The sequence below is a fragment of the Perna viridis genome, chromosome 6 (genome assembly GCF_037379345.1).
Source record: "Perna viridis isolate PV_CMFRI_1.1 ecotype Kerala chromosome 6, ASM3737934v1, whole genome shotgun sequence".
In the NCBI taxonomy this organism is placed as follows: Eukaryota; Metazoa; Mollusca; class Bivalvia; order Mytilida; family Mytilidae; genus Perna; species Perna viridis.
Window position 1 is genome coordinate 39,129,128 of NC_142450.1, and position 25,171 is coordinate 39,154,298.

Genomic DNA, 25,171 nt, shown 5'->3' on the forward strand with positions numbered 1-25,171 from the left:
ACACGCGATAAAACTCAACTCAAAAGAGGTCTCAGCCCATTGTAAGAAAGGAAAATAATAAACAAAGCAAAATAAATAAATAAATAAAATATTAACAATTGTACTGACATGACAAAGCACGGGCTTTTCTAATATGGTAATGCAACAGAAAAAAAAGTTTTCTCAGCGATAATACCATTATATCAGGTACATTGTAAGGGTTTTGAGTTAACTTTCGCTGTGAGACTTCACGAATTTCATCCGTCCTTGTTTAAATTTTACGTCTATATTTAACCCAATAAAAATTGTTAACAATTGAGCTAGCTGATATATAAATTGTTGGGTCCAAAGTCTCACATAGTAAAGTATGTATTTGTCACATTTGAACGATATACTGCATAACATTCTGTAAAACTGAACCAATTTAAAACCGCCCATGGACTTTGTACTCAACTGAAATGTTCACTAATACAATTATTATGTAAGCAACACTGTTAATTTAAAATTATAGGTTGGACTTTGAACCTTTCGGAACGAAATGCGTCTGTTGTCTTTTGTAATCATTTTATTTTGAGGACGGCGTTCAATTTCTTGATGCAGAATACAATGTATTTATTTTCAAGATTTTTGCTTAGCATATTAACAACTTGTGAGTGTTTTATTACAATTTTAATATTATCCTGTTTGACAGATTTTTTTTTCTAGTCCTGGTTTTCCAACTTATCGATCTCCTAATATATTTCTTCCCCAGACCCTCAAAATCTTAGAATGATATGCTTGTTGTTGCACTACCTTCATTTAAACAATAACATCATACTGGATGTTATTATTATTCATAAATATGCCGTTTTTTCCTTCATACTCGGTTTTCTTAAAGCATAAAATCAACGTCATTAACATCAACATGACCATCTGAGGATCACTTCGTGGAACGTCTTGTACTGCATTTGCTTCCGGAATAACAATCCTAGTCCAAATAGCTGACGAAATATTTAAACACTACGTAATATTTCATCAACCCTATAGACATACATATATCAACGAATCGGGTTCGAGATCACGCCTCTATGTATTTAAAGAAAACGATTTTGCTTCCAGCCAATTGAAACCAAATTTTAACACACACCCATCGCTACACTTGAATTAAATTGAAACATTGCTTTGTAGTTCTACAGGAAACTTTCATGTGGTAAGTAAAGGCTTCGTATTTTCTCAGACTTTACTAATCAAATAATTATATTACCAAAATTTGTAAAAGAAAATAACATAACTTAATCAAAATATATATGTAAGGAAATAATAATAATAATAATAATAATAACAATAATAACAATAATAACACATACGAAATATTTTAGTTTGATACAGTAACGTCCGATAAATATTGTTTATACATAAAACTGGATAACAATGAACCTCACAATCGGCTTGCTTAACGACGACTTTATGTAGATATTGACGTCGTAGTATCGTAGAATCTTCAGTCTATTTTTGTTTCGTGTTTAGTTTGTTTGTTTGTTTGTTTGTTGGTGTCCTGTGTTGTGTTGTGTTTTTTTTTATTATTATTATTTTTGGTATCAGTAATGCCAAAATAATCGAATTTACTTACGAACAAAGATGCGTTTTTTGTAAATTTCTTGTATTTCTTTGAAGTGATTGGATGGGATTGCTAAACAGTAATGAACTCAGCTACGCCTTGTATAATATACACAGACGTGCGTCAAGAAAGATTTCTAAAGAGAAATCCAAAACCAGGAAACACATGTAAAATACCATGACAACTTTACAAGTGCAAAGTAAAAGACAACCTAGTTTGTCTATAAAGTTTATCAGCGCTGGTACTGCAGCATGCTTTGCTGACATGGTTACATTTCCTCTGGATACAACAAAGGTCCGTTTACAGGTAAGCACTACTTGATTCCATCTCGACAAAACAAAGGTCCGACCGTCTTCAGGTAAGGACCAACTGGTTCCATCCCGACCAAATATGGACCCCTTTACAGGTAAGTGCCAATCAAACTCCACCAAAGATAACAAATGTCTGTCCACTTGGTAGTCTCTACTTTTTTTCTACAATCACCGATTATACGAGTTGAGCAACTCTTGAAATAAAATACTCATACTATCGAGGATATTTTGAATTTCGATTTGGAAACTTTGGATTTGTGGTCTCGTAAATGGTTTGTGAAATTCAGTTCTCAGAAGACAAAAGCATTGCTTACTACTAATAATGATACAGATGAATCAATATCAGCTTATTATTTAAAGATGAAAGAGTACAATTTGTTTTATCGCATAAGCATCTAGGCGTTACTTTTGACAGCAATGACAGCAATGGTAAATTTCACACGCACATTCTTAATATTGCTCAGTCTGTTAGTAGAATATTATGCGTCCTTAAGAAGCTTAAATATGTGTTGAGTAAAAATAATCTGGCTCGTATATATTTAACGTTTATTCGACCTGTAATGGAGTATGCATGTGAGGTTTGGGATTGTTGTACAGAGCTAGAATCTGATATTTTAGAAAAAAAAATACAACTAGGAGCTGGCGGTATAGTAACAGGTTTGCCCTTGTTTACCAGCATTGAATCTCTTTACTTTGAAACCGGTTGGGAACAGTTGATAGGCGAAAACATCGACGCCTCATCCTTTTTTATTCTATTCATAATAATACTGCCCAGAATATCTTATTGATCTATTACCCCCATTAGTAACTGAAGTAACACAATATAACCTGCGAAACAATGATGACTATGATGTACAACAGCACCGTTTGGCTAGCACTAGTAAATCATTCTTTTTTAAAACAGTAAGAGATTGGAACTTACTTAATTCCATTCCAGAGGTTTAGGCATTTTCAAAGAGCGAATCAAGTAACCTATTTCAAAACCTCCCATTTATTATAATTATGGGATGAGACGGATAAATATAATTCATACGAGACTTAGAAATACATTTAGTTCATTAAATGATGATCTCCATCAATATATTAATGATCCGTCCTGTAGCTGTGGCCACCCTGTTGAAGATGCTATACATTTCTTTTTGGAATGCGAAAATCACACAATTCATAGGCGAACATTGTTTGCCCAGATTAATCAATATGACATTTCGATTGAATTGATATTAGCTGGTGATGAAAATTTAACTGTAAATCAAAATATTTATATTTTCTCATGTATTCATTCATATATCAAAAATACGAACCGGTTTTCATGGTAAAAAAAACAACACTTCTCCCTCTTCAGTCACCTTGTAAATATTGTATGTTTATTATGATCAAGGAATGGTCTGATTTTTGTTGTATTTGTTTTATTTTCATTGGTCTAACAATTTTGCCAAACAAGTTTAGTTGAATTTCAATTGGTAATTTGTAGGACCGTCGGCCAGTGATAGAAACTGAATTTGTTGTCAACATAGACCAATCCTAATTTTACGTAGACAGCACTGTACATTTTAAAGCAACTTGAACCAATTTCATTATAGACCTGATTGATTTTACATGGACTCGGTCCGTAGGTCCGTAGGTCTACTACTAATTTCTTTCACAGCGTCCTTACTTCAAAACTTAATACATTGCTCTTAGTTAATGCGTTATCTGCGAATTGTTTTTTTTTTCGCCATTTCAAAATTACATGTCATTGTAAAAGTGAACCCCAAATAATTAAAATCAGTTGTAAAAAGTTTGATTTATTTTAGTTCCAAAAATGCTATTTTCGTTTCATTTACGTTTACGTTCATCTGCCAGGTGCCACATTATTCACCATGTACATCTAATTACTTTTGTAAATCTTCAGCGGACTCAACTAGCACAGCTGTATCATATGCATTAAGCAATAAGAAAAGTTTCTGATTTTTTTCTAATTAGCTATTATGCTGTCCATTCCGGTTATATCTTTGCTAACCATAAAGTTTTCTAAATCATTGAAAAATAGAGCAAATAAAAAGGGGAACAGATTTCCCTTGTCTGACACCAATTGGAATAATCTTTCCAAAAACCGCTTTTATTTTCTTTTATATTCCGTCATTTATTTCTTGTATTGTATGAAACAAACAAAACGCTAGCAAGAATGATTTTAGTTTTTAATGGAGTCCGGATTGCTCATTTACTTTTGTTTCTTTGTACATGTGACTTTGGTTAAATTACAACAATTTGAGTGTATGTAATTATATTTAAGCTACAAGGAGAAAAGGCGCTTGCCACTCCAAATATAACGACTAAGTCCAAGATGAAATACAGAGGACTTTGTCAGACTATTGGTTTGATAGCAAGAGAGGAAGGCGTACGAGGGCTATATAAAGGTTTAGTACCTGGACTTCAAAGACAGTTGTGCTTTTCATCGGTCCGTCTTGGGCTGTATGATGATTTCAAAAATATGTATTTTGGACTTCTACATCAAGGTTAGTTTTACAGAACTTTAAAATAATGTTGGCCAACTTATATACTATTAAATCTTAGTTCAAACGTCTACACAGATGCCAAAAAAAAGGGAAGATGATCGTTGAATAGAAATTGTTACAAACAAGCACATCAATACGATTTTCAAATACTTCATTACCCAAAGAAACCGATAAAAAAAGAAATGAGGAATTTCAATTACACGAACTTTTGTCTCGAAAGACTTAAGAAGTACAATTGCCCATTAGTAAACATTGGAAGGGCTCGAGATTAAGTGGATTTGTACAAAATATCTTTTAAACTTGTCTGTTTAAGCTTTCATGTAATATATTTTAGATTCAAGATCGCAAGAAATGCCCATATCAATCCGGTTACTTGCTGGAATCACCACTGGTGCAATGTCTGTACTGTTAGCCCAACCGACTGACGTAGTCAAGATAAGAATGCAGGCCCAAGGATTATCCAGTACCCGAATTTATAGAAACTCAATAGAAGCGTACAAATGTATAGCCACCGAGGAAGGAATCAAAGGGTTGTATAAAGGTTAATATGATATATGTTATTTACTAACTAATCTATCATATATTGAGTATTTTGGAATTGCGCTTGCAGTGTTCATCTTCAAGACTTTTTACAATTGAGGTTCAATATAAAGATTGTAAATATTGGCAATTACCGTAAGCCAAAAGTTCATATATGCGATAGATAGTAGGTGCAAGCAAAACAAACAAAAACAACAACGACAAAAACAGAGAAAGTGATTCAATTACTTCCATGTTTTATGTATATATTGACTGTGTTCTTTCATGTATGATATATATGGGAAGAGCAGGTGTTAGCTGTTCCATGAAACTTTTTCGTGATCTTTAGTTGGAAGCCAAGTCCACTGTTTAGATGGATAAATATACAACTGAGATGTTTTGAGTTCCGATGTTGTCAGTTTAAAATCATTAGTAATATCATATCTGGAGTACTAATTATTTAAAAAGTATTATTTGGATTAACATGGTAAAACTTGAATTGTAATGTTGGTCAATCTACGCCATGTTTCGTGCCAAAGTTACTCGTGAAGTAGTAACTGCAGCAGAGATACCTAGCAACCATCCTCTAAACCATCTTACCTAGCAACCATCCTCTGAACCATCTTACCTTACTTATGTTATCCGGGCCCCTTACTTGATACATATTCAAGTTTGAGGCGAACCAGCGCTTGGTAGGCCTGGCTTTACATCTATATGACATTGTTTTTTTGTTACTCAGTATCGTATAAGATGTTTTAGGACTCTATTGTATTAACTACATCCACAGAGTAATAATTCTCAAAAAAGCATTTTCCTTGTAGGTTTAATACCAAATATCTTAAGAAATATAGCAGTCGGTGTTACAGAAATGGTAACATATGACATTGCAAAGGATGAGCTCATAACTTCAGGTTTTCTGTCCGATGGTATCCCCTGCCACCTTCTGTCGGCAGTTATTGCCGGATTCGTGGCTGTGGTTGTATCATCACCAATAGATGTTGTCAAAACAAGATATGTCAACTCTACACCGGGGCAATATCCTGGCGTCCTTAACTGTGCGTATGCTATCTACTCGTCGAGCGGCTTGACTGGTTTCTATAAAGGGTATGTGTCAGTTAAACAACATTGTGAAACGAAGTCTGTCATCATTTAACAACATACCAATGGAGCTCCCATAATAGAATTAATCGTACTTTCCAATAGTTCCACTCGCTTTGAAAATTTTCTTTGGCTCGTTCGTCTTTTCGCCTGGTACAAGTACATGTAGTAAAGATTTATTAACTAAAAAACAATTATTTGTTAGAGATAAAATATGATCCCATTTAATACAGCAGATTAACTAATGTCAGTTTGAATTTGTGTTTCAGATGCGTTCCATACTTTACCAGAATCTGTTCCTGGAGTATTGTTATGTTTGTAACATATGAACAACTTAAAACCTTTCTTAGCAGTAGAAGTAAGAACTCCGCTCTCCCAACCGAACTTGAACGAGAGAAAAGTGTCCGTTTTCAAACACGAATGTAAGCCTCAAACCTACAAACAATGGATTTTATACCTTCCGTGTATAAAATGTACCAAGTTCCCTATTTATATTGTCATTAGCCCTCCATGCAACCATGAGTCTAGCAATATCACATTATACATATTGGCCATTCTCTGATTTTTACAGAAAAAAATATTTTGTATCCCCTTAATTCACGTTCAAATATGTGTGCAATCCATTTGTTATCATTAGTCCGTGATGTGTATATGGTCGGAAATACCCGACTATATACTAATTTTTAAAAAAGCCGTTTGTGACTGTGTTATCGAAGTGTCTATATTATTATTAACAATTGTCAAAATAGTTCACATAGTAAGGTAAATCCGAAAATGACGTTCAGATTTACCAATAATTGGTCGAAAACTGCCGACATCGCCTTAACACGCTTAAAACTATAGGGATGACCATTAGTTTCTGAGGTGGGCTATGCAGATTTTTAGAATATTTTTTTGTGGAAATAAATATTGTAATCCCAAAGAGGAAGGAAATAAACATTAATTTGATCCTCCAAAATTTCCTCGATCCATCCTCAAAATAGACCTTATTTGGAAATAAATATTTTGATTCCGCATCGGCAAAAATTATTATAGTCAAAATCAAGTGGTCGTTTCCTAACAAACATCATGAGTTTAAGATTTATTGAAAACAAACTGAATATTCCCCTTAATTTAAAAAAAAAGTTAATATAATATTTAATCTTAGAATTCTCAACCAGAATTTACAGGTAAAATATAGCTAAAAATTATACCTACATTTTAGAAACAAACTGAAATTGTTAAAACAACAACCAGGATGACACCTTCAAATGAGTCAAATATAGGCAGATTCGGGGTTTAGACATGCTGCATTTAGCTCGTCCATTACTCTTCCTCAACAGAAAACACTTGAAATTCATACGACACAAAATTACAATATGATACTGGCTAACAAGAAACAATTTACACTTTAAAATCAATGTTTCAGCTATTATCTTGTATCAAACAATATCATTAACTTTAATTTGTAGCGTGAATAATGGTACTGTATACTACAGTACTTTCTGTAGCTGTATAAAAATAAAGTCAGAAGAACCCACAGTATCATTTGGTTTCAGAGCTAATATAATGTGCATGTATATTAAGTACATTCACTCTACTGTCATTAACCTCCATTTAAAATCTGTTATTTTTGGCCGTGTGTAGTATTTATATCTGAGTACCTAATTAAACCCTCATCCTTTTCACAGAGTTTAAGAGATTCATCAGTATCTGCTTATCTGCAAAATGAGAAAAGGAGCAAACATATTTTTTTACTTTACAAAAACTATTACATTGCATAAATGTTGCTTTATATTATAACATTGTTGTATATCAATGCTTACATGTATTTGATAGAAAATGTTGATTGAGTATATTGTAGTTATTTCTATAAATTGTTGGTTTAGTGTATAGTAGTTACCCGTATAAATCGTTGGTTGTCAACTTTCAAGCTTTAGTATAAAGAGTGGAGAAATTGAAATGAGGTTGTATCAATCTACATTTCTGAGCTAATTTTTAATATGATATTATACACATAAACAAGTTGAAATACATTGTACGTTTAAGAACTTAAAGGGTAAGGTAAGAACGCTAAGGGCTGCCGGCTGCCAACTATTTTGGAGACGACTTATTCAAGCACATGAACAATGCAGTGTTCAGGAAGAGCATGATAAACATCCGCAAGCGGATTGACGCCCGGCTTGTCACCAACGAGGAGCAGATACTTAAGCCGGTTGCCAAACAAAACTTTTTTTGCCGGGTCATCTTCAGCGAGCAACCGACAGTCGTGCACATGCGCAAAGCTATAGAAAACCTTACAAGACAAAGCAACCTTCAGCTACACGGATACCGAATCTTCTTGTGAAGCGTTGAGACACCGGACGTCTACGAAGACATAACAGAACACGGGCGGCAATGTTTCGATACTTCCGACTAGATAGTATTTTGGCGGTGATAAACAGTAAGTTTTTGGAATGTTTAAAGATGAATGTCGGATCACTAGACTTGCTACAAGTCCCTCTCTTTATATTAACGAATATATGAAAAAGTTTATTAATTGAATGTATCCCTCTGTTAGCAAATCTACTAATTATTACAGGAATTAGTAGTGGTGTTATCAGAGAGGTTAATTACATAGATTTTCTGTGTCATATAAATAATAAAGAGGGACATGTAGCAAGTCTACCGGATCACCAATGACTAAGTTTTTGGGGTTCCAAACAGAAGAGTCAAAATGGACGAAAGGAGTGAAAAGTGAATCGTGAATAAGGAGATCTTTTCGCCGATTACGAGGCCTGCAAACACTCATGGTCCGGAGCTGCGGATACCTGATTAACACACTTGAGTGTCGCAAGAAAACCACATCAGCTAACGATGATAAATGTCCTATCCCGCATGACGGTTTCAGTAGCCTCGCTCTGTCACGGCTTCATCAGGATATAAGTGAACAGGCGGCATGGGCGTTAATATAATCCGTGCCAACAATCCACTCTCAAATGTTGCCTGGCGCCGACATTGTAACACTGGCGCACGTTCGATTTCTCTAGCCGTCCGCTGACATGCCCAAATCTTGAGTTTATCCCCTTTCCGATCTAAGAACAAGAGCCTGCTTATCTCATCAATCGGAACTTCTCAGCCTTTCTAGTTAAACCGAAGAAAAACCATTGAGGCACTTAAGGGAAGAATCTGTCCGGAATTTTGACCGAACCGATTCTAAAATTGTAGCTTTGCTGGTTCAAATTTTTACCATTACTTTTTTACCAGCTCCTCTCTTCGCACCAAAATTCTTGACTGAGTTATTGTTCTTTATTTCTTGTTGTATTTAACCAATTTTTTAGTACCACCTGGTGGTTAGAACTACTTTGAGTCGCGTATGACTACAATCCGACAACTTTTTCAAGAAGAAATTCTGCTTTCTGCATCCGAGGTTATTTTTTAGTATAGTGGAAATGACCGAGTAGTTCCGATTGCTTACTCCATACTCTCCCTGATGCAACTTGATAGTCTCGACTTCATTTCTCCGGCCAACTGGCAGAGCTTTCTTTACCTCAAAGCCGTCGCAGCTGTCACCATCCTTTTTCCCTCCTTCCATCTCGCGCTTCCCTTCGTCCGTAAAAATGGTCATTTTCATTATTTATAATTACAAATTGGTGACGCTATGTATTGAATCCAGACCACACTGCGCATGTGCGAAGGCCACTTTCTGATGTACATTTTTTTCCATCATTCCCTCCAACACTACCTTGGAGGTTGTGGTCGCCGTCCCAAAATTCAGGGATCTTACTTAACAAAGCTGTCAAGTTAATGTGCCCCGGATCCTCCATGAGTGTGTTCTATTCTTTTTTCTTTTTTTTTTGTCTGATTTGAGGAGTGGAGTAGAACTACTGATGAATGAAAAAAAGTTAGGATTGTTATATTCAAACATTGTAATTTAAGAAAACCATGAGAATCAATAAATCCTCGAATGGTATTAGTTTTCACAGAAACCGATTAAGACCTGTCGCTTGGTTTACACCATGTTGATGGATTTTCTTCAAACGTTGGCGAATTGCGGGTAAAAGTAAATGATTTGAAGGCTTGCTTTTTACCTAAGTCAATCACGGCGGATCACTTCTTTACGTATAGGAGCTGGACTTATCTATAGGATGTAAATTTGGGCGCGTGGGGGTATAACATGCGTGTTTTATTCTAATGAGCTAATATATGAGTTTGGATTGACTTTATGAAAAAACATATTTATAATTACCTGTACAGCATTTTGTAATAGTTGGGTATAGGTATGTTAACAGTTGCGTACTTTTACAAATTATATAAATATATAATAAAAACAATAGAACAATTGACGTTATAATCTGTGTAATTCTGAAATTTCCTTTTTTTAATTATCGCTATCAATCAAATGCAAAAACACACTATTATATGTATTGTAAGTTTCGATTTGCTGTACGTGTTTTAAGAAGTAAAAACGTTATAGCTACACATTTTGTTTTGATCCATGCATAACTTATAATCCAATAAAACTGTGTGTACTGATAACTGCATGGTATAAATGATAATTTTTGTTCATGGTAAGGTAAATTTTAACCGGAAAGGGTTAAAATCCATTCACTTCAAAGACATTGAAGTGGTTCAAATATTTATCACCTTGGTTCAAGTGAGATAATAAATGAATGTTTAATGGTTTAAAGGCTTTTATTAAGATATGATATTTGGGGAAAATGCAAGTTATTGGTAGAATGGAAGAAAATTGGTTATTTTCTGGAATATCAGAGAGTCATTACTGTCGCATCGAAACTGTTAATAGAGCACCTAAAATGAGAAATGTATTGGATGCATAGATATTTAAGGTCATATGTCCATAGTGTCAGTTTTACAGTGCTTATTGGCTAAAACTTAAGCAATTTCGATCACGTTGAAGACTTTTAGGGGAAAAAGTCGCAATCTTTTACCTACATTGACTTGAAAGCTTCAATTCAAAAATATATTCCTAATGATCAATTAAAGGCAATAACAAAAAATTAGAATATCAAAACAAAACCAACTGGAATAGAAAGAAAACTGAAAATTTTAAAATTCATGTTAATAAGATTATGATAATAATTGAAACCCTAATAAGCCCAAGTCCAGGATCCCAAATCCATAACAACACATTTCCAAAGAGTCCCCAAGTGACCCCAGCTTGTTTTTCATATACTTGGGCCAACTTTGAGACCCCATTCAGTCTTCCACAGGATTTTCCCCACATGGGCCTTCATATGGTGAACAGGTCAATATATAATGACTAGAATGAGTCCAAGTCCAAGATCCCAAATCCATAACAACACATTGCGAATGAGTGCCAAAGTGACTTCCATAGTGCAGAAAGAAATCACTATACATTAGACATTATATTATTGAAACCAATATATACACATGTAGCTTACAAGCACGGACCATAGATTTTCTGGAGGTGGGCTTGGAAAATTCAAGATGTGCACCTACTTCTTCGAAAATGTTTCGTTAATTTTTACACGTCTTACAGATCTTACAGATAGTTTAGGCATTTTGAGGGAATAAAATTCGACTATTTTTCTTTGACCCATGAGTTTTCTTATGATGAGAATTTTGGCCAGAAGTAATGTTTCTGCATATATTTCACCTAACTTGAAAGGTGCTTTCAGCACCAGGCAACATTTTTTTTAAATCAAGGGCAGAATTTTATTTCTAAATCCAAGCTCCAACTCACCTAGTCCCCCCGCCTATGCACCCATTCCAGCTACCCCCCCCTCCCGAAAACTTAGTTGTCCATGCCAAATAATGTTCTCAAGTTTGGATCTATGAATAAGAGGTATATCTGTGTTAAATCACAATTTTCCCCCGTTTTTTACGCCTGTCCTAAGTCAGGAATATCTGGTCTAAAGGCTCATTTCTAATTAAGTTTGTCGATTTCCCCCCTACATTGTTTAAAAAAATTCACCTGGAAATCTATAGTTATTTATAAAATATTACCTATCTGACAGTACTTAAATTATTGATTTTCCGATATTTTTTATAATGTTATATCAAGGCCAGGCAGCTGACTGCAGCCTGCCCTGTTGTGCCAATTAGTCCGCACTAATCATTGAAGACCCATAGATAGCCTTGGCCTGTTGATTTTTTTTGTCAAGGAAGGCTATTATAGCCTGAACTTGACTTAGAGATCGTCAGCAATTGGGATTCAACCAAAAGTGGGATATTGCCACATGGAACCGCCTAAATATTCCGCGGTTTGTTCTCTTTACCCTCCCCCTTTTCCACCTTGCAAATTTACATTAGTATATCGCTCCACCGCCGATCAATATGTGATGTTTTATTTTTTGTAAGAGATGGGAGTATTATGACATTAAAGCTTTTGTAATATTTGTTGAATTGCAATATTTCTATGATTATGTGCTTATTTAAAACTATTAGAATTTTGTCTTAGCGAGCAGGACTATTTTTTTTTCTACCTGACGCAGGTCAAACACGGTACCTCCAATAACCGACAACAATATGGCGTCGGAAGGACAAGTGACAAATTTCAAAGTACTTACACCATATTGATTATTACAGACTTTCGTTAGCTATCTAGAAAGTGCTGGAATACTAATAAATAAACTTATTTGCAAGTATGTTTTAATAACATAGTGAGCAATTACACCACCCAAAAACGTGTTTTATTGAGGTTTTCGGATTTTCATTACAAGATGGGTCATGTAGCTTTGAAAGTGTTAATGTTTTGTCAATCCTACCAATGAGTTAAATATAGTCTACTGTCATGACAATAAAAATCTATTGAGAATGTCGGGAGCTTCTAATAACGGATTTTCGGAGCTGCCATGTACGCTTTTTGTGATGTACAAAAAACGTAAATATAGTTTTATGTTTATGATTACAGTGAGGGTGCGGAGTTGGCATCTCTCCTTTTTATGGGAAAATTATAATGTTCAAATGTAAAATTGACAAAAATGGCAAATAATGTCCTAGCACTCCGCTTTTTCTAAGGAACCCAAGCTTCCACCCCTCATTTTCAAAGTGTGTGGATCCGCCTGTGCCAGATCCTAAAAGTGTTCGATGTATACTGTTTATAAATTACAGGTATTTTTGTGAACAATTTTTATAAAAAAATATTTTTACATATGCTAAAAAGAGTTTTCAAGTTGTTCTATACTTTATACACATTGTACTGTTAAACACATGTATAATTTAAATCCTATAGATATCATGTGTGTTTTATTTGATCCCAGGAATTTGAAATGCAAGCAATGTGTACATGTACATTCATAATAAACATACAAATGTACATGTAGCAAACAATATGAAGTATTTAAACTAGAAAATAAACATTCGAATCATGGAATTGTTAAATTAATATGATTTCAAAGCAGAAACATAAACAATGTCTGTTTCAAAGGTAAGAATGAAAGGCAGTATAATTAATATTTAATCTGAATTAGATTGGAATGAAATGAGGCCATGTCGCATATTTATCACATTCAGTAGTTGATCTTGATCTATCAAAAAGAGGGATATCTAGTAAAAAATTGGTATTTATATGTAGCCAAACAAACTTTTAGAGCATAAAGAGTCCCTGCTTATGACATTCCTGCTGAAAATTTTTCTAAATATGTTAAAAACGATTTGATTACACTTTGATTGTATCAGAAATTGCCCCATTCTCAAATTTTCAATCATTATCATTGTGGCTGGCCTGTGATTTAAATAATCTCTGTCACACCCCTAGGCCTAGATCTATATCGCATACTGTATATCACACCCCTAGACTTATATTGCATACCCTAAATCACAAGCCCAGACCTATTTTGCGTACCCTAGACCTACATTGCATACTATACAAATGCTTATCACACCCTAGACCTATATGGCATACTGTATATCACACCCTTAGACCTACATGTATATCGCATACCCTATATCACACCGCTAGACTATATCACACCCGTAGTCATACATAATGATATGCACATCATATACTGCATATAACTCCCCTAGACCTACATATATATGGCATACCCTATATCACACCCCTAGGCCTATATGACATACCATATATCACACTTTAGACCTACATGTATATTGCATACCCTATATCACACCTCTATACCTACATGGCTACCCTATATCACATCTCTAGACCTACATTGCATACCCTATATCACATCTCTAGACCTACATTGGCTACCCTATATCACATCTCTAGACCTACATGGCATACCCTATATCACATCTCTAGACCTACATTGTATACCCTTTATCACATCTCTAGACCTACATTGTATACCCTATATCACACCCCTAGACCTACATTGTATACCCTATATCACACCCCTAGACCTATATTGCAAACCATATATTACACTCTACACAGAACACACTTGAAGTATAATTAAAATATTTGTTTAAATGAACATGACATGCCAAATCTGTATCTGATGCTGCGGTATTAATCCTCGACCTATATCACCCCACGACCAATAGCCCTAAGTGGGTTGACATAGAAGTCTTGTGTTGATACCGCATGTGATACAGATTTTGGCACATAATACTCAGTATGGAATGTACATGTGTATTATATCCATATAGATGCAAGTCATGATTGATTATCAATATGGTTCTTTCTTAGTACATTGTCAAGATATACATTTAGAATACATATCTTAAAGTTAGATACAGGATTTTCTTGACACATGAAAGACACAGTCAATTAGATCAGAAATTCTATGTCCATGAAAGTGGATTGAAAATATGATGGATATCAAGGCACCCAATAGTAGACCTCACCTAAGAGCTGATTTTCAGGGATTCATACATGTACAATGTATTAGGTAAGTAAAGGTATACATAAGTTTGTTCATATACTTCATATGTACACAATGATATAGAATTTTCAGAGCTGGTGATAGGTCTACTGTAAACATTGCTAGTGTAGAACAGTTGTCATATAGCTTAGCAAAAGTTGCAGTTTACATTTGTATGTCTGTGAACATGAAATTTATACTGAAAACTACAAAAAATACATGTGCATGTACTCTAACTATGGTTACTGGCATATGCAGTACAGTATTAATTTAAGATTTCATACATGAAATTATTATATTTGTAATATAATAATGCATGTATCAAATTTGTTATATACTTTACAGTGTGACATTAATTCATTAATAAATCAACATACAGGGATGGATCCAGATATTTTGAAATGGGGGGGGGGGGGTCCAGACGTCATTATAAATCATCAGGTAACTAGAAACCATACATAGGAGAAGCCCTAAAGCAATATCATTAGTAAACGTTCCAGTTTCTGTATTTAGGTTTTGTCTAGTACATGACAAGACTTTAATTTATTGTTTTAAACTCTCCACTTCAAACCACTTCTGGTTATGAGGGATGCTGTTTTAACAATGACCACCTGTCAGTCAGGTGAAAAGTAACATATTCTACCCTTACTTATGTTACCTGTTATTAACAATTACTGAAACAAAGATGTGCTCATGAAGTACACTTTACAACATTTTTGTACAGTTGGTTATGTTTTATTTAATATAAATTTGAATTATTTTAGAGAAAGAAGTGTTTATTTTTTCTTAATTAAGACAGCTGATAGAGATATTTTAAGAATAACATTTCAGAACACTAATATATACTTATTGCATAAACTTCTTATAATGTAGGACAGAAATTATGTTACAGAAATACTGTTTGCAAAATTTCAATCCACCAGCACTGACTAGGTGGCTTAAAAACCAGTAAAAACCTGGGACAATGAAAACCACCCAACCAATATTTTTGCCTGATTTTGCACACAATTATATGCATATGTAAGAATATTTCTCATCAAGAGGAGGTTTCTGTATTTCCTTATGATGTGGCTAAAATATATGTATATTTTCATGCATTTACATATTGTAACATATTGCAATTATCAAAGGCACAGTTATCACTTTTTCCTTGATTTCTTTTCAGTGGTAATCCCTTTTAAAGTTTCACAAGATGTAGCGAGAAGAAAGCAAAAGGAGAATTTGTGCTGGGACACTATTCAGGCATGAAACAAAGTTCATGATTCTCAAGTGCTGGTACATGTCAACATCTCTTAATAAAAACTACAAATATGAAGTCTGATTTCGTAGCAATTATTAGTTGGCAAAACATAAGAGTTACTTGTATTTTAGTATAATACATATTGGTGAAACAATCATGGAGAAAAAAATGAAAGAAATGCACATACATTATTGAAGGCAGACAGGTATAAAACACTCTGCTTACGCCGAATAATGATTCCTTGTTTGAATTTAAAAAATTCTTAGATAAAGGTAATTATTTATTGTAAAAAAGTGTATAGTTTAGACATTTTCAACTCAGGGCCTAATCTAGACAACAATGACAAGGACAAGCTTTAGTAAATTCTGTTTGAAAACTAACAATATTGACATATTTGTTCATTTAATCTATTACAAATCACTGTCAAAGAGAGCACAAACAAGGAGGAGTTTTTTGCTCATTTCTCCCTTTAGATTAGGTCCTTGGTCAACCTAGCTTCCCTAGTAAACAGGATTTATGTCTACTTCATGCATCTCCAACCCGAAATTTCAAAGCGTGGATTTTTTCTTACTTTGAAAATCCATCTAATATTTATAGTCAAATATTAACAGTGGAGATTACATTTTTGAAGAAATGCTGGTTTAGGTGTAAAGTGTCAAGAAATTTGAGGACATAAACGTACACAGCCAGAAATACCAAAAACAATAAAAGAAGAAGAAGATCCATAACTACAATAATAAATAAGCAGTATTGATATGCATTTCATTAAAACAGATGGTTCTCTTTAAAATAACTAAGTTTTTGACCGGTTTATTTAGCTTGCAGTTTGGTTACATGTATATTTATGAGGTCTTTCTTCATTCAGTGCCTCGGCACTTTGATTTTACTCAGGTTGGATGTTTGTCTCTTTGACGTATTCACTCTTTCCTCTCGTATTATTTTAAAAACAAAAATATATTTTACTATAGTATAAAGGCCCATTTCTTTTTACTCGGAAGTCATGTGACTTCTGAGTCTTATAACTAATTGATGTCGATCAAAAGGACTTCCGATTGATTAACCGCCAAAAAATACTTCCAACGCGAAAGAGATCTGACGGATGAATATTAAAATGTATCAAACTGATTATTTAGTATAAATACATTGCCCGTTTTTACAGTATACGATTGAAATTATATTTGCTATAATTGATTGTCAAAGAAAAATTAAAATACACATATAGAAGTTTGAACTATATTTTATTTATGCCTTTGATATCCATTTATGGATTCCACGTGATTACGTTTAAACTCAAAAATAGGTTGTAAAGATTACACATCGAAAAACAAATTAAAAATGGAATGAAATGAAACAAAAACAAAAAAAGAAAACGAAATTTAAATTGAAATTTTGAATCGTCAGTTTTGGGTAGATGTTTGGTTTTAGTAGTGGTGAAAGCGCTGATCCCGTTGTAAATCATTAGTCTTTTTGGAAATACATAAAGAACAAATTACCATCAGCGGATTATTAAGTTTCTAAAATATTTACAAATATCTCATGACTTTCGAGGTTTCAACGCCTTCGGCGCATTGATTGTGTTATGCGATATGTAACGTGCGAAAGACACGTCCCTAAGGTCCAGGTCGTATCCCAGAAATACCCTTATTGATTTATCATTTATCTACCACCGTGCGAAATGGAGGAAGATAGTCATGTTTTGTTTGTCCGTCCGTCCGTGCGTCAAACACTTTTAAACACAACTTCAATTTTCATTAATGCGCGAACTTCTATGGAAATTTGCACAGCACGAGCTCAACCTTAACATACTTCAAGCTGTGTATATTGAGTTTCCTCAATATTAGAGTATAGAAAATATACAAATAAGATTTGAGGTATAATCGGCCATTGATGATTCCAGTTGCACGTCAGTATATATACAGCACTTTTTTTTCAAATACTAGTTATAACAATCTTTAATGAACTCAGTTTTTAACTCAACTAGTATTAAACTTATGTAATATTGTACCATCAATCTGCATCCGTTGCAGTCGTCGTCCGTCCGTCGGCTTCACCTCCTGTTTTTACTAAAGCCTTCTCCGCTAAGATACTAAGAACGGATTATAACTTAACTTGAAAGGGATATTCCTTAAGACTTCCTCGGGAGTTTCTAGTATTTTGTAGATATACCATAGTAATGATTTCTTCATTTTCCTACGTATCAAATCGACTAGAGTGCAGCTATTTCGCTGTGTATATACATATAATTTTATCAAAGTTAGGGACAAGTAGCGTTTGAGGTAATCATTACCGATGTTTTGCCTGGGGGTACTCTTTAACTTTACAAGTGTAACTGGATTTTGGTGAGATTTACTGTGAAAAAATATACTGTGTATCGTAAATAAAGATATCCTGATATGTTTTTCATTCAAAATATACCCTTCTGAATTACTAGAATCGCGGTGCTTCCACTTCATTACAAGTCTAGTTATTGAAAACAAATATATCCACAAAAATATTCTTTTAAGTATAACTTGAGTTATTTTCCTAGATGATGGTGTTTGTTGTTCATTCCAGATGTAACGTACATTACCAGCTACGGCGGACGTTATACTGGTCTGATTAGTTGTAGCAATCTCGTCCTCGAATGCATTAATAATTGAATAAACCAGAAAATTATTGTTCTTATCGAGTTTTTTTTCTACTTAGATGACAGAAAAGCTTGACTAAGATTGTAATGATTATATGCTGTTTTCCTGCTAATCTTATTTCTGGCTTGATTAATATTCTGATTGTATTTTTACTCATTACTAGAAATACTAGAAATGATGTAAGGAAAGCATAAATCGTTTAGAATTGACTGATTAATGGTCACCGACAACTGCAATGGTTTCATGTGTAAGAAAATCAAACACAACATTTTTATGAAACGCCACGTTGTTTTTGGACTGATGCCTCGGGGTTCTGACGAATGCACAAACATCATGCACGCCTCTTAGAAGCAACAATCGAATTTTATTTTAAAATTTATACAGCTGTGTCAAAATAAACCCAGAAATAAGTTCTGGTTATAGGCTTAGTTGAAATGATTTTCTTATTCCAACCAATTTAACTATTACAAGAACACACAATAACTTAATGAAGTTAATTCTTACAATGCTTGTTTAAAATATATTTCAACATATTTTCATTTAAACAGCAGAGGTCTCTGTGCATTTTAATATTTATGTAGCGTCCCCCTTTTAATGTCCCATAATTGGCACTACTACTAAGGGGGTTTTAACGTCCTTGACGGCAAAAGATTTTTTCTTTGTGTTCTTTTGAGTAAATAATGTTTAAAAATGTATTACTAATCGAAATTTATTCCCAACTACTGGAGCTCGGGGTGCAGCCATATTTTATCGTGCTTTTGCAGAGTTACCTCCCGTAAGAGCAGGTGTAATTTCGAAGTCTCTAATCGATGTTCGTGCGTTCGGATTCGGGTGCAGAAAAAAGAGGTAACTCGAATGAAAACGGAATCCCCAGTAGACAAACACAACAGTGTTTCTAAAATTTACAGGGTGTTTCATTTTGTTGGTAGGTTACACAAAGATGATTTTCATTTGTATCCCGGGTAAAAAAAAAATTTTGGCAGGGTCAGTAGAACGAGAAACTCCCTTTTGACTTTCGAGATTTTATAAAGTATCGTCGATATCGGATGGAAAACCTTACGTGTTCCGAATAGACACCTGCTCCAAAGGGGGATAAATGTGTGCAAAATGTTGGTCCGCAAGTCGGGAATAAAATCTAAAAAGATGATTGTGTTGGGTTTGTCGAACACATCCCTAAATAAATTGCTCGCTAACTTCACACTAAAATCCAGGTGTAATTAAAGGTGATCATTAAAGAACAGACTAAAATTATTATATCTTTATTCTTATAAATCTATTGATATAGAGGACATAAACAAATACAATTTGAGACACAAGAAAAAAAACACAATATATATAAAATCATGCACATAATATTTACATAAAAACAAGGAAACAGACAGCAGGCTTGGTTGCTTACCCAGGAGTTCCAATGCGCAAATTTATATATTTTATCAAACTACAAAGTTTGAGAATTAGAGAAGGCTTTTTAGCTGACAACAAGCTCGAAATTTGAATGTATTGTAATGATTTAGATAATATCTTGGTAAAGTTTGTTTGCGTTTGCGAGAAAGAGGAACATCCGAGAATATAATGATATTCATCACATAGTTCCTTGTAATTTGCGAAGTGCAATAAACAAAATATGCACATGGAAAATTTATGTTATTTTTCAACAGACAATTTTTTTATTGCCAACTCTTATAAATTAACTTTAAAACATATTTTTATCATTAAACACGAGAAAAGTAGCTCTGAATTTAACTGAATATAGGCGTGTCAATATTTTTTATCCATTGAGATACAACAAAATTATTTTAACCAGTATTTATCTCAAATTAATTTATTACATAATACACAGTGTCTGTTTTCTTGAAAAATTAGAATATTAAGATATTCTTCGAATTCAAATTTGGTTTTGAAAATTCTGGAGTTAATCTCTTTGGCGAGTCATTCAGTGTTGATCACCACTTTTGAACAAATTGTTCAATCAGTCTCTATACAAAAGCACATTTTAGCCATTCGTTAGAGAAGTTTCTGTTTCCCAAGTATCTGAATAACCACATTCGTTTAAGATTTTTCTAACATGAAGAACTGAACTAAGGGTAGTGTTATCTTGATCAACCAAAATTAATTGTAGTATGTTTATATAATATACATGAAGTTTTGGAATGCTTACCGGTCACAAGTTTTGGAATGCTTACCGGTCACAAGTTTTGCCCAATATAATATTAGTCGTACTTTTATGTCAAATTTAATTGGGAATCTACCGAGTTCACCATATATCATGTACAATGTAATTCGAAATTCGGAGTAGACGTTTTTAAGTTTAGAAGTATTTTACAAAATTTTAAATGAACCTTTTTCCAAAGCCCTATATCTCGCAATTATATAATAAAATTGGTTTCACCATTTGATCAAATACGTATTTTTGTAACTTTATATTTAGTTTGTATTTCCTTCCTATTTTAAGTACGCCATACATTGCTTATTTTACCTTGTCTGCTAAACTCTTTTTAGTAACATCTAAATTACAAGTTTCCGTAAAAGTAACTCCAAGATAATTGATTTCTTTCACTTTTTCAATTACATTTTTTAAAGTGCATGATAGAACACGAGGGAGTCTCCCCGTGCCAAATATCAACTCTTTTGTTTTATCGACATTAACTGTCAGTTTCCAGATACCACATTAGTTTGAGAAGGCAGTCAATAGTTTTGTAAATCATATGCGGATTCAGCCATTAACACAAAGAGTAAAACAAACAGCTTAATGTCTATTATATCTAGACATGTTTCGATTTCTGAAAATACTAAATTAGCCCATTTATATTGTAGACAGTATAAAATCTTCCAGATCATTTAAAAACGTAGAAAAAAGAAAAGGCGACACATTCTCACACTGTCTCACACCAGTAGTCGGATGTCATGTTTCCGAATGTAATACATGATATTATATTTGAATACATATAAGATATGACATTATACATGTTCCCATTCATGTGGTTCAAAAGTGGTTTATAAGCAAGTCCGTTTCGCCAAACTTTAGCGAAGGCCTTTTTGAAATCTATATAAGCACAATAAAGATTTTTTCACTTAGATTTTAGAATTTGGAACAGAGTATGAATCGCACGGATATTATCTACCGTGGAATATTTTCGTCCGAAGCCGAATAAAATTAATTCAGACGCATGCAGGATAAAATAATATGTTAATATTTTGTAATCGAACCTAGAATTACCAAATACAACACCGTACTCACGAGTAAGGTCGGTTATCAACGAGGACCACATGACTTTATCGAATTGACAAAATCTCAATCCAGAAAAAAGAATATTGTAGGTAAAGTAGCACCTGCAGCGACAAAAAAACCAGATACATATGGTTATCACGCACCGTATCTTTGTCTTGTCAATACAATATTTAAAAAGTGTAGAACAGCAATAACAACAAGTACACTCGCAGTTACACCAAAGCCTTCCATGGTGAAACCCAGTTACAAGGTCAAATAACATACCGACAGTTATGGTAAGTACATAACGCAACCCTAGTCCTGTGCCAAACACTATCCAAAAGAACATTAGCGCTGGATTTGGAAGTGTACTGAATCCTATAATACCGCAAAATGCGGCCAAAAAAAGAGAACCATAACCTCCAACTAAGTGCAGCACGATTATTCTGGCTATTTCTACTGGAATCATATATTTAACCAGCGGTAATAGACTGAAACTAAAATAGCAGAATAAAAAAAAAAAAACAGTTTCGAATCCAAATGAAACCAGTATGGCAGCATAAAATGTTTTCTTACGTGCAACTTCGGCCAGATTCTCAATAAGGTTGCAGATAAACTCGCTGTAATCGAGATGGAGCATGATATTATTCAAAGTAGAAACATGGTTTTTAGTGATAATATCCGAAACTTCAGATATTTCCTGTGTTTGTTTTATGTGATATTTAGCCTCTTCGATAAGGTTATTACAAGTACGGTTTAAACAGTTACTATTGAGTGCGAATCTAGAGCCGTAACTAATAGTGGCGGCGATAATGATTCGCACGTACACACGGCGAACAAGCGAACCGGCTATGGCTCCAGCGGCCGATACCAACAAAACAGTAAGAAATCCAATCTTGAAATCTACGCACAAGTGATCAATGATATCAACACAACATCTCTTATTTCTCACCTGTTCGAATGTGTTGCGTCCCGTAAGAATGAAATTCACTGCGCATTCTCAGTTGTTCCAACTTAGATTATGCAGTCTTTCACCCATGCGTTTGTCCAATCGCACATAAGCTTCTTGAAAGTCTTTGGTAGGATAGTTAGGATCCCTAACATGGTATAAATTTCCGAAATCAAATAGTTTATGTTCGTCGTGTTCATCGTCAGCTAACGTGCCATCTGTTTTTATAAAATGAGTTGCACGCAGGAATAAATCCAGATTAGAGCTGTTTCCACAGCAGATTTCAGTAGAGCTTGAGTAGTGTGCTACAGTAACTGCATCAACATGATCACTGCCAATTTCATCTTCCAATATTCCAAGCACTAAGTAATCGTGGTAGTAATTACAATTCTCCCACATAACTCTAAAATGGGACAAAGGCTTGGCGAGTCTCTTGAATTCTTTATAGTAATTCACTGCCACTTCCTGCAGAATGAGAAAAAAGTTTAAGTCTTCGTGTCAGGTTGGTGGCAAATGACATTATGTTTTAATTCGATTTGGAAAAAAAAGACATGTGTGATAAGTTTTTCGTCGTGGGTTTTGTCCAATTTGAATAGAATCGATTGCCTTTTTGTGTTTCCGTCACAAGTCATTCGGAAACGTTGCGCATGAACATTGTTTACGATTCAGAAAGTACGAATGGTAAATCCTCTGTAATCACTCAGATAAGACTCTTATATATTGTAAAACTTGGTTTATATCATCGAAACAGAATTGGCTCTTATTTTCGCAATAAACATGATCAAAATGCTATTTGCGTGCTGCAGTGAAAACCTTTTTTACTTCTATCATGAACATATGATGTTTTTTTAATGCATAAGTAAAAAATCGAGTTAAAAAAAAACAAATCATTTAACTAACCGAAACTACAGGGCTTGTTACAAATGTCAGATATGAAGCTCGACAAGTATATAAACACTTTTCGTGTTTATAAACTAGTCTGGCTGCAAATAATAGCGGGAGCACTATCGGGGTGCATATATAAGCCCTCTGCTATATTTTTTTTTTACTTTTGTTATTATCATCGTTATTATTATTTCTTGTAACTCTAATTGCATAATGCAACATATGTTGGTATTAAAGGAAATCGAATTTTAGGTTAACTAGATCTCGACGACAGATACAAAATGATACAGAAGTAGCATCGATCACCTAGGCAATATCCATATAAGCGTTAGAGACGTATTGGATATATTTGGATGCTAGTCTGTCGGAAATTAATATGTATTTAGGAAATGATGTATGAAGTTAATTGGAAGTGAACTTTTAATGCAGCCGCAATATGTTGCCAATAAGTATGAGGAAGTTTACACTTGGAAGTTAAAAATCATCACATTTGTAATAAACGTCCTGTATCATCTATGTATAGGTTACAGTAGGTCTTAGGATGAAAGAGAAGGTGTATCGGTTCACTTTAGTAGATGTATAAGTAAAGACTACGGTCAAACTTCAACTAATAGATACACCGGTAAAACAATGACACTAAGAAAACAGTTTTATATAGACAAGGGCAAAACAAGATTTAACAGTCAAGATCCGAAACAGGTTCCTATTGCTACACAATTTAGAGGAAGTAGGGGAAATATATCAATGGTCATTGTATCATGTAGTAAGGAATTTTCATGTTAGAAACATAATACCCAAAGAAATAGTTAGTAACTCCAGCGTCTTGGGATCAAATAGAACAAAGACGAAAAGCAAATGGAAAGTACATCCTACAGGAATATACAAAAAAAAATATATAAAAAATGATATTATAGGATTAAACATCGTTTTTTTTCCAGATTTTATCGATGTGTAAAATCAGACCATTCACTCACAACACAAATAAAAGTCCGAAGGCCTTTTATGCCATTCACTCACAAAACAAATGTCAGGTTTGTGAGTGAATAGCCCGATTTTACACTTCGATAAATTCCGGGAAAACAATGTTTAATCTTCATAATTCCAATCCCTAACTAACTGAAATATATTATAGTTTTTTTTTCTTCAGTGAAAGGGCTTTGGTAGAACAAAAGAATTTTCCTCGCGGCAGTGTATGTTGAGCATGCTCCACGCATGCTTACCGACTACCCCACCGTTAGCACAAAATGGTCTATTGACATCCGATATTGACATTGCAAATGGTGGCATTCAACCGACAACGTGACATGGTTGTCAATTTCAGTATTCAAAGTATCTACGAGCTTATCCACTCGTGGGAAAGCTTAATTACAGAAGATACACAAATACAGGCAGATGTGGCGTACCTTTGTTGTTTCCCTACATGCCATAAGTCGAAAGTTGCAGTGAGTAAATGTTAGCCTTGCTCATAATTATCTAAGATGACTAT

The 25,171-nt window shown here is 34.1% G+C and overlaps 1 protein-coding gene and 1 pseudogene across 2 annotated transcripts; one reads left to right on the forward strand and one right to left on the reverse strand.

Annotated features, from left to right (window-relative positions):
• The first annotated feature begins 1,024 nt into the window (after positions 1–1,024).
• LOC148614896 (dicarboxylate carrier UCP2-like) lies at positions 1,025–6,487 on the forward strand. Of its 2 annotated transcripts, XM_088589394.1 has the most exons (6): positions 1,025–1,168; positions 1,633–1,882; positions 4,160–4,382; positions 4,717–4,923; positions 5,723–6,005; positions 6,269–6,487. In XM_088589394.1, the coding sequence occupies exons 2-6, from the start codon at positions 1,754–1,756 to the stop codon at positions 6,423–6,425; spliced, it is 999 nt and encodes a 332-aa protein (XP_088445520.1). In that variant the 5' UTR covers positions 1,025–1,168; positions 1,633–1,753; the 3' UTR covers positions 6,426–6,487. The 2 variants fall into 2 exon arrangements, with proteins under 2 accessions (XP_088445520.1, XP_088445519.1); XM_088589393.1 differs by lacking the exon at positions 1,025–1,168 and having other exon boundaries at positions 1,433–1,882.
• A 13,554-nt stretch (positions 6,488–20,041) lies between these two features.
• Positions 20,042–23,261, reverse strand: LOC148614897 (uncharacterized; annotated as a pseudogene).
• Between the last annotated feature and the right edge of the window lie 1,910 nt (positions 23,262–25,171).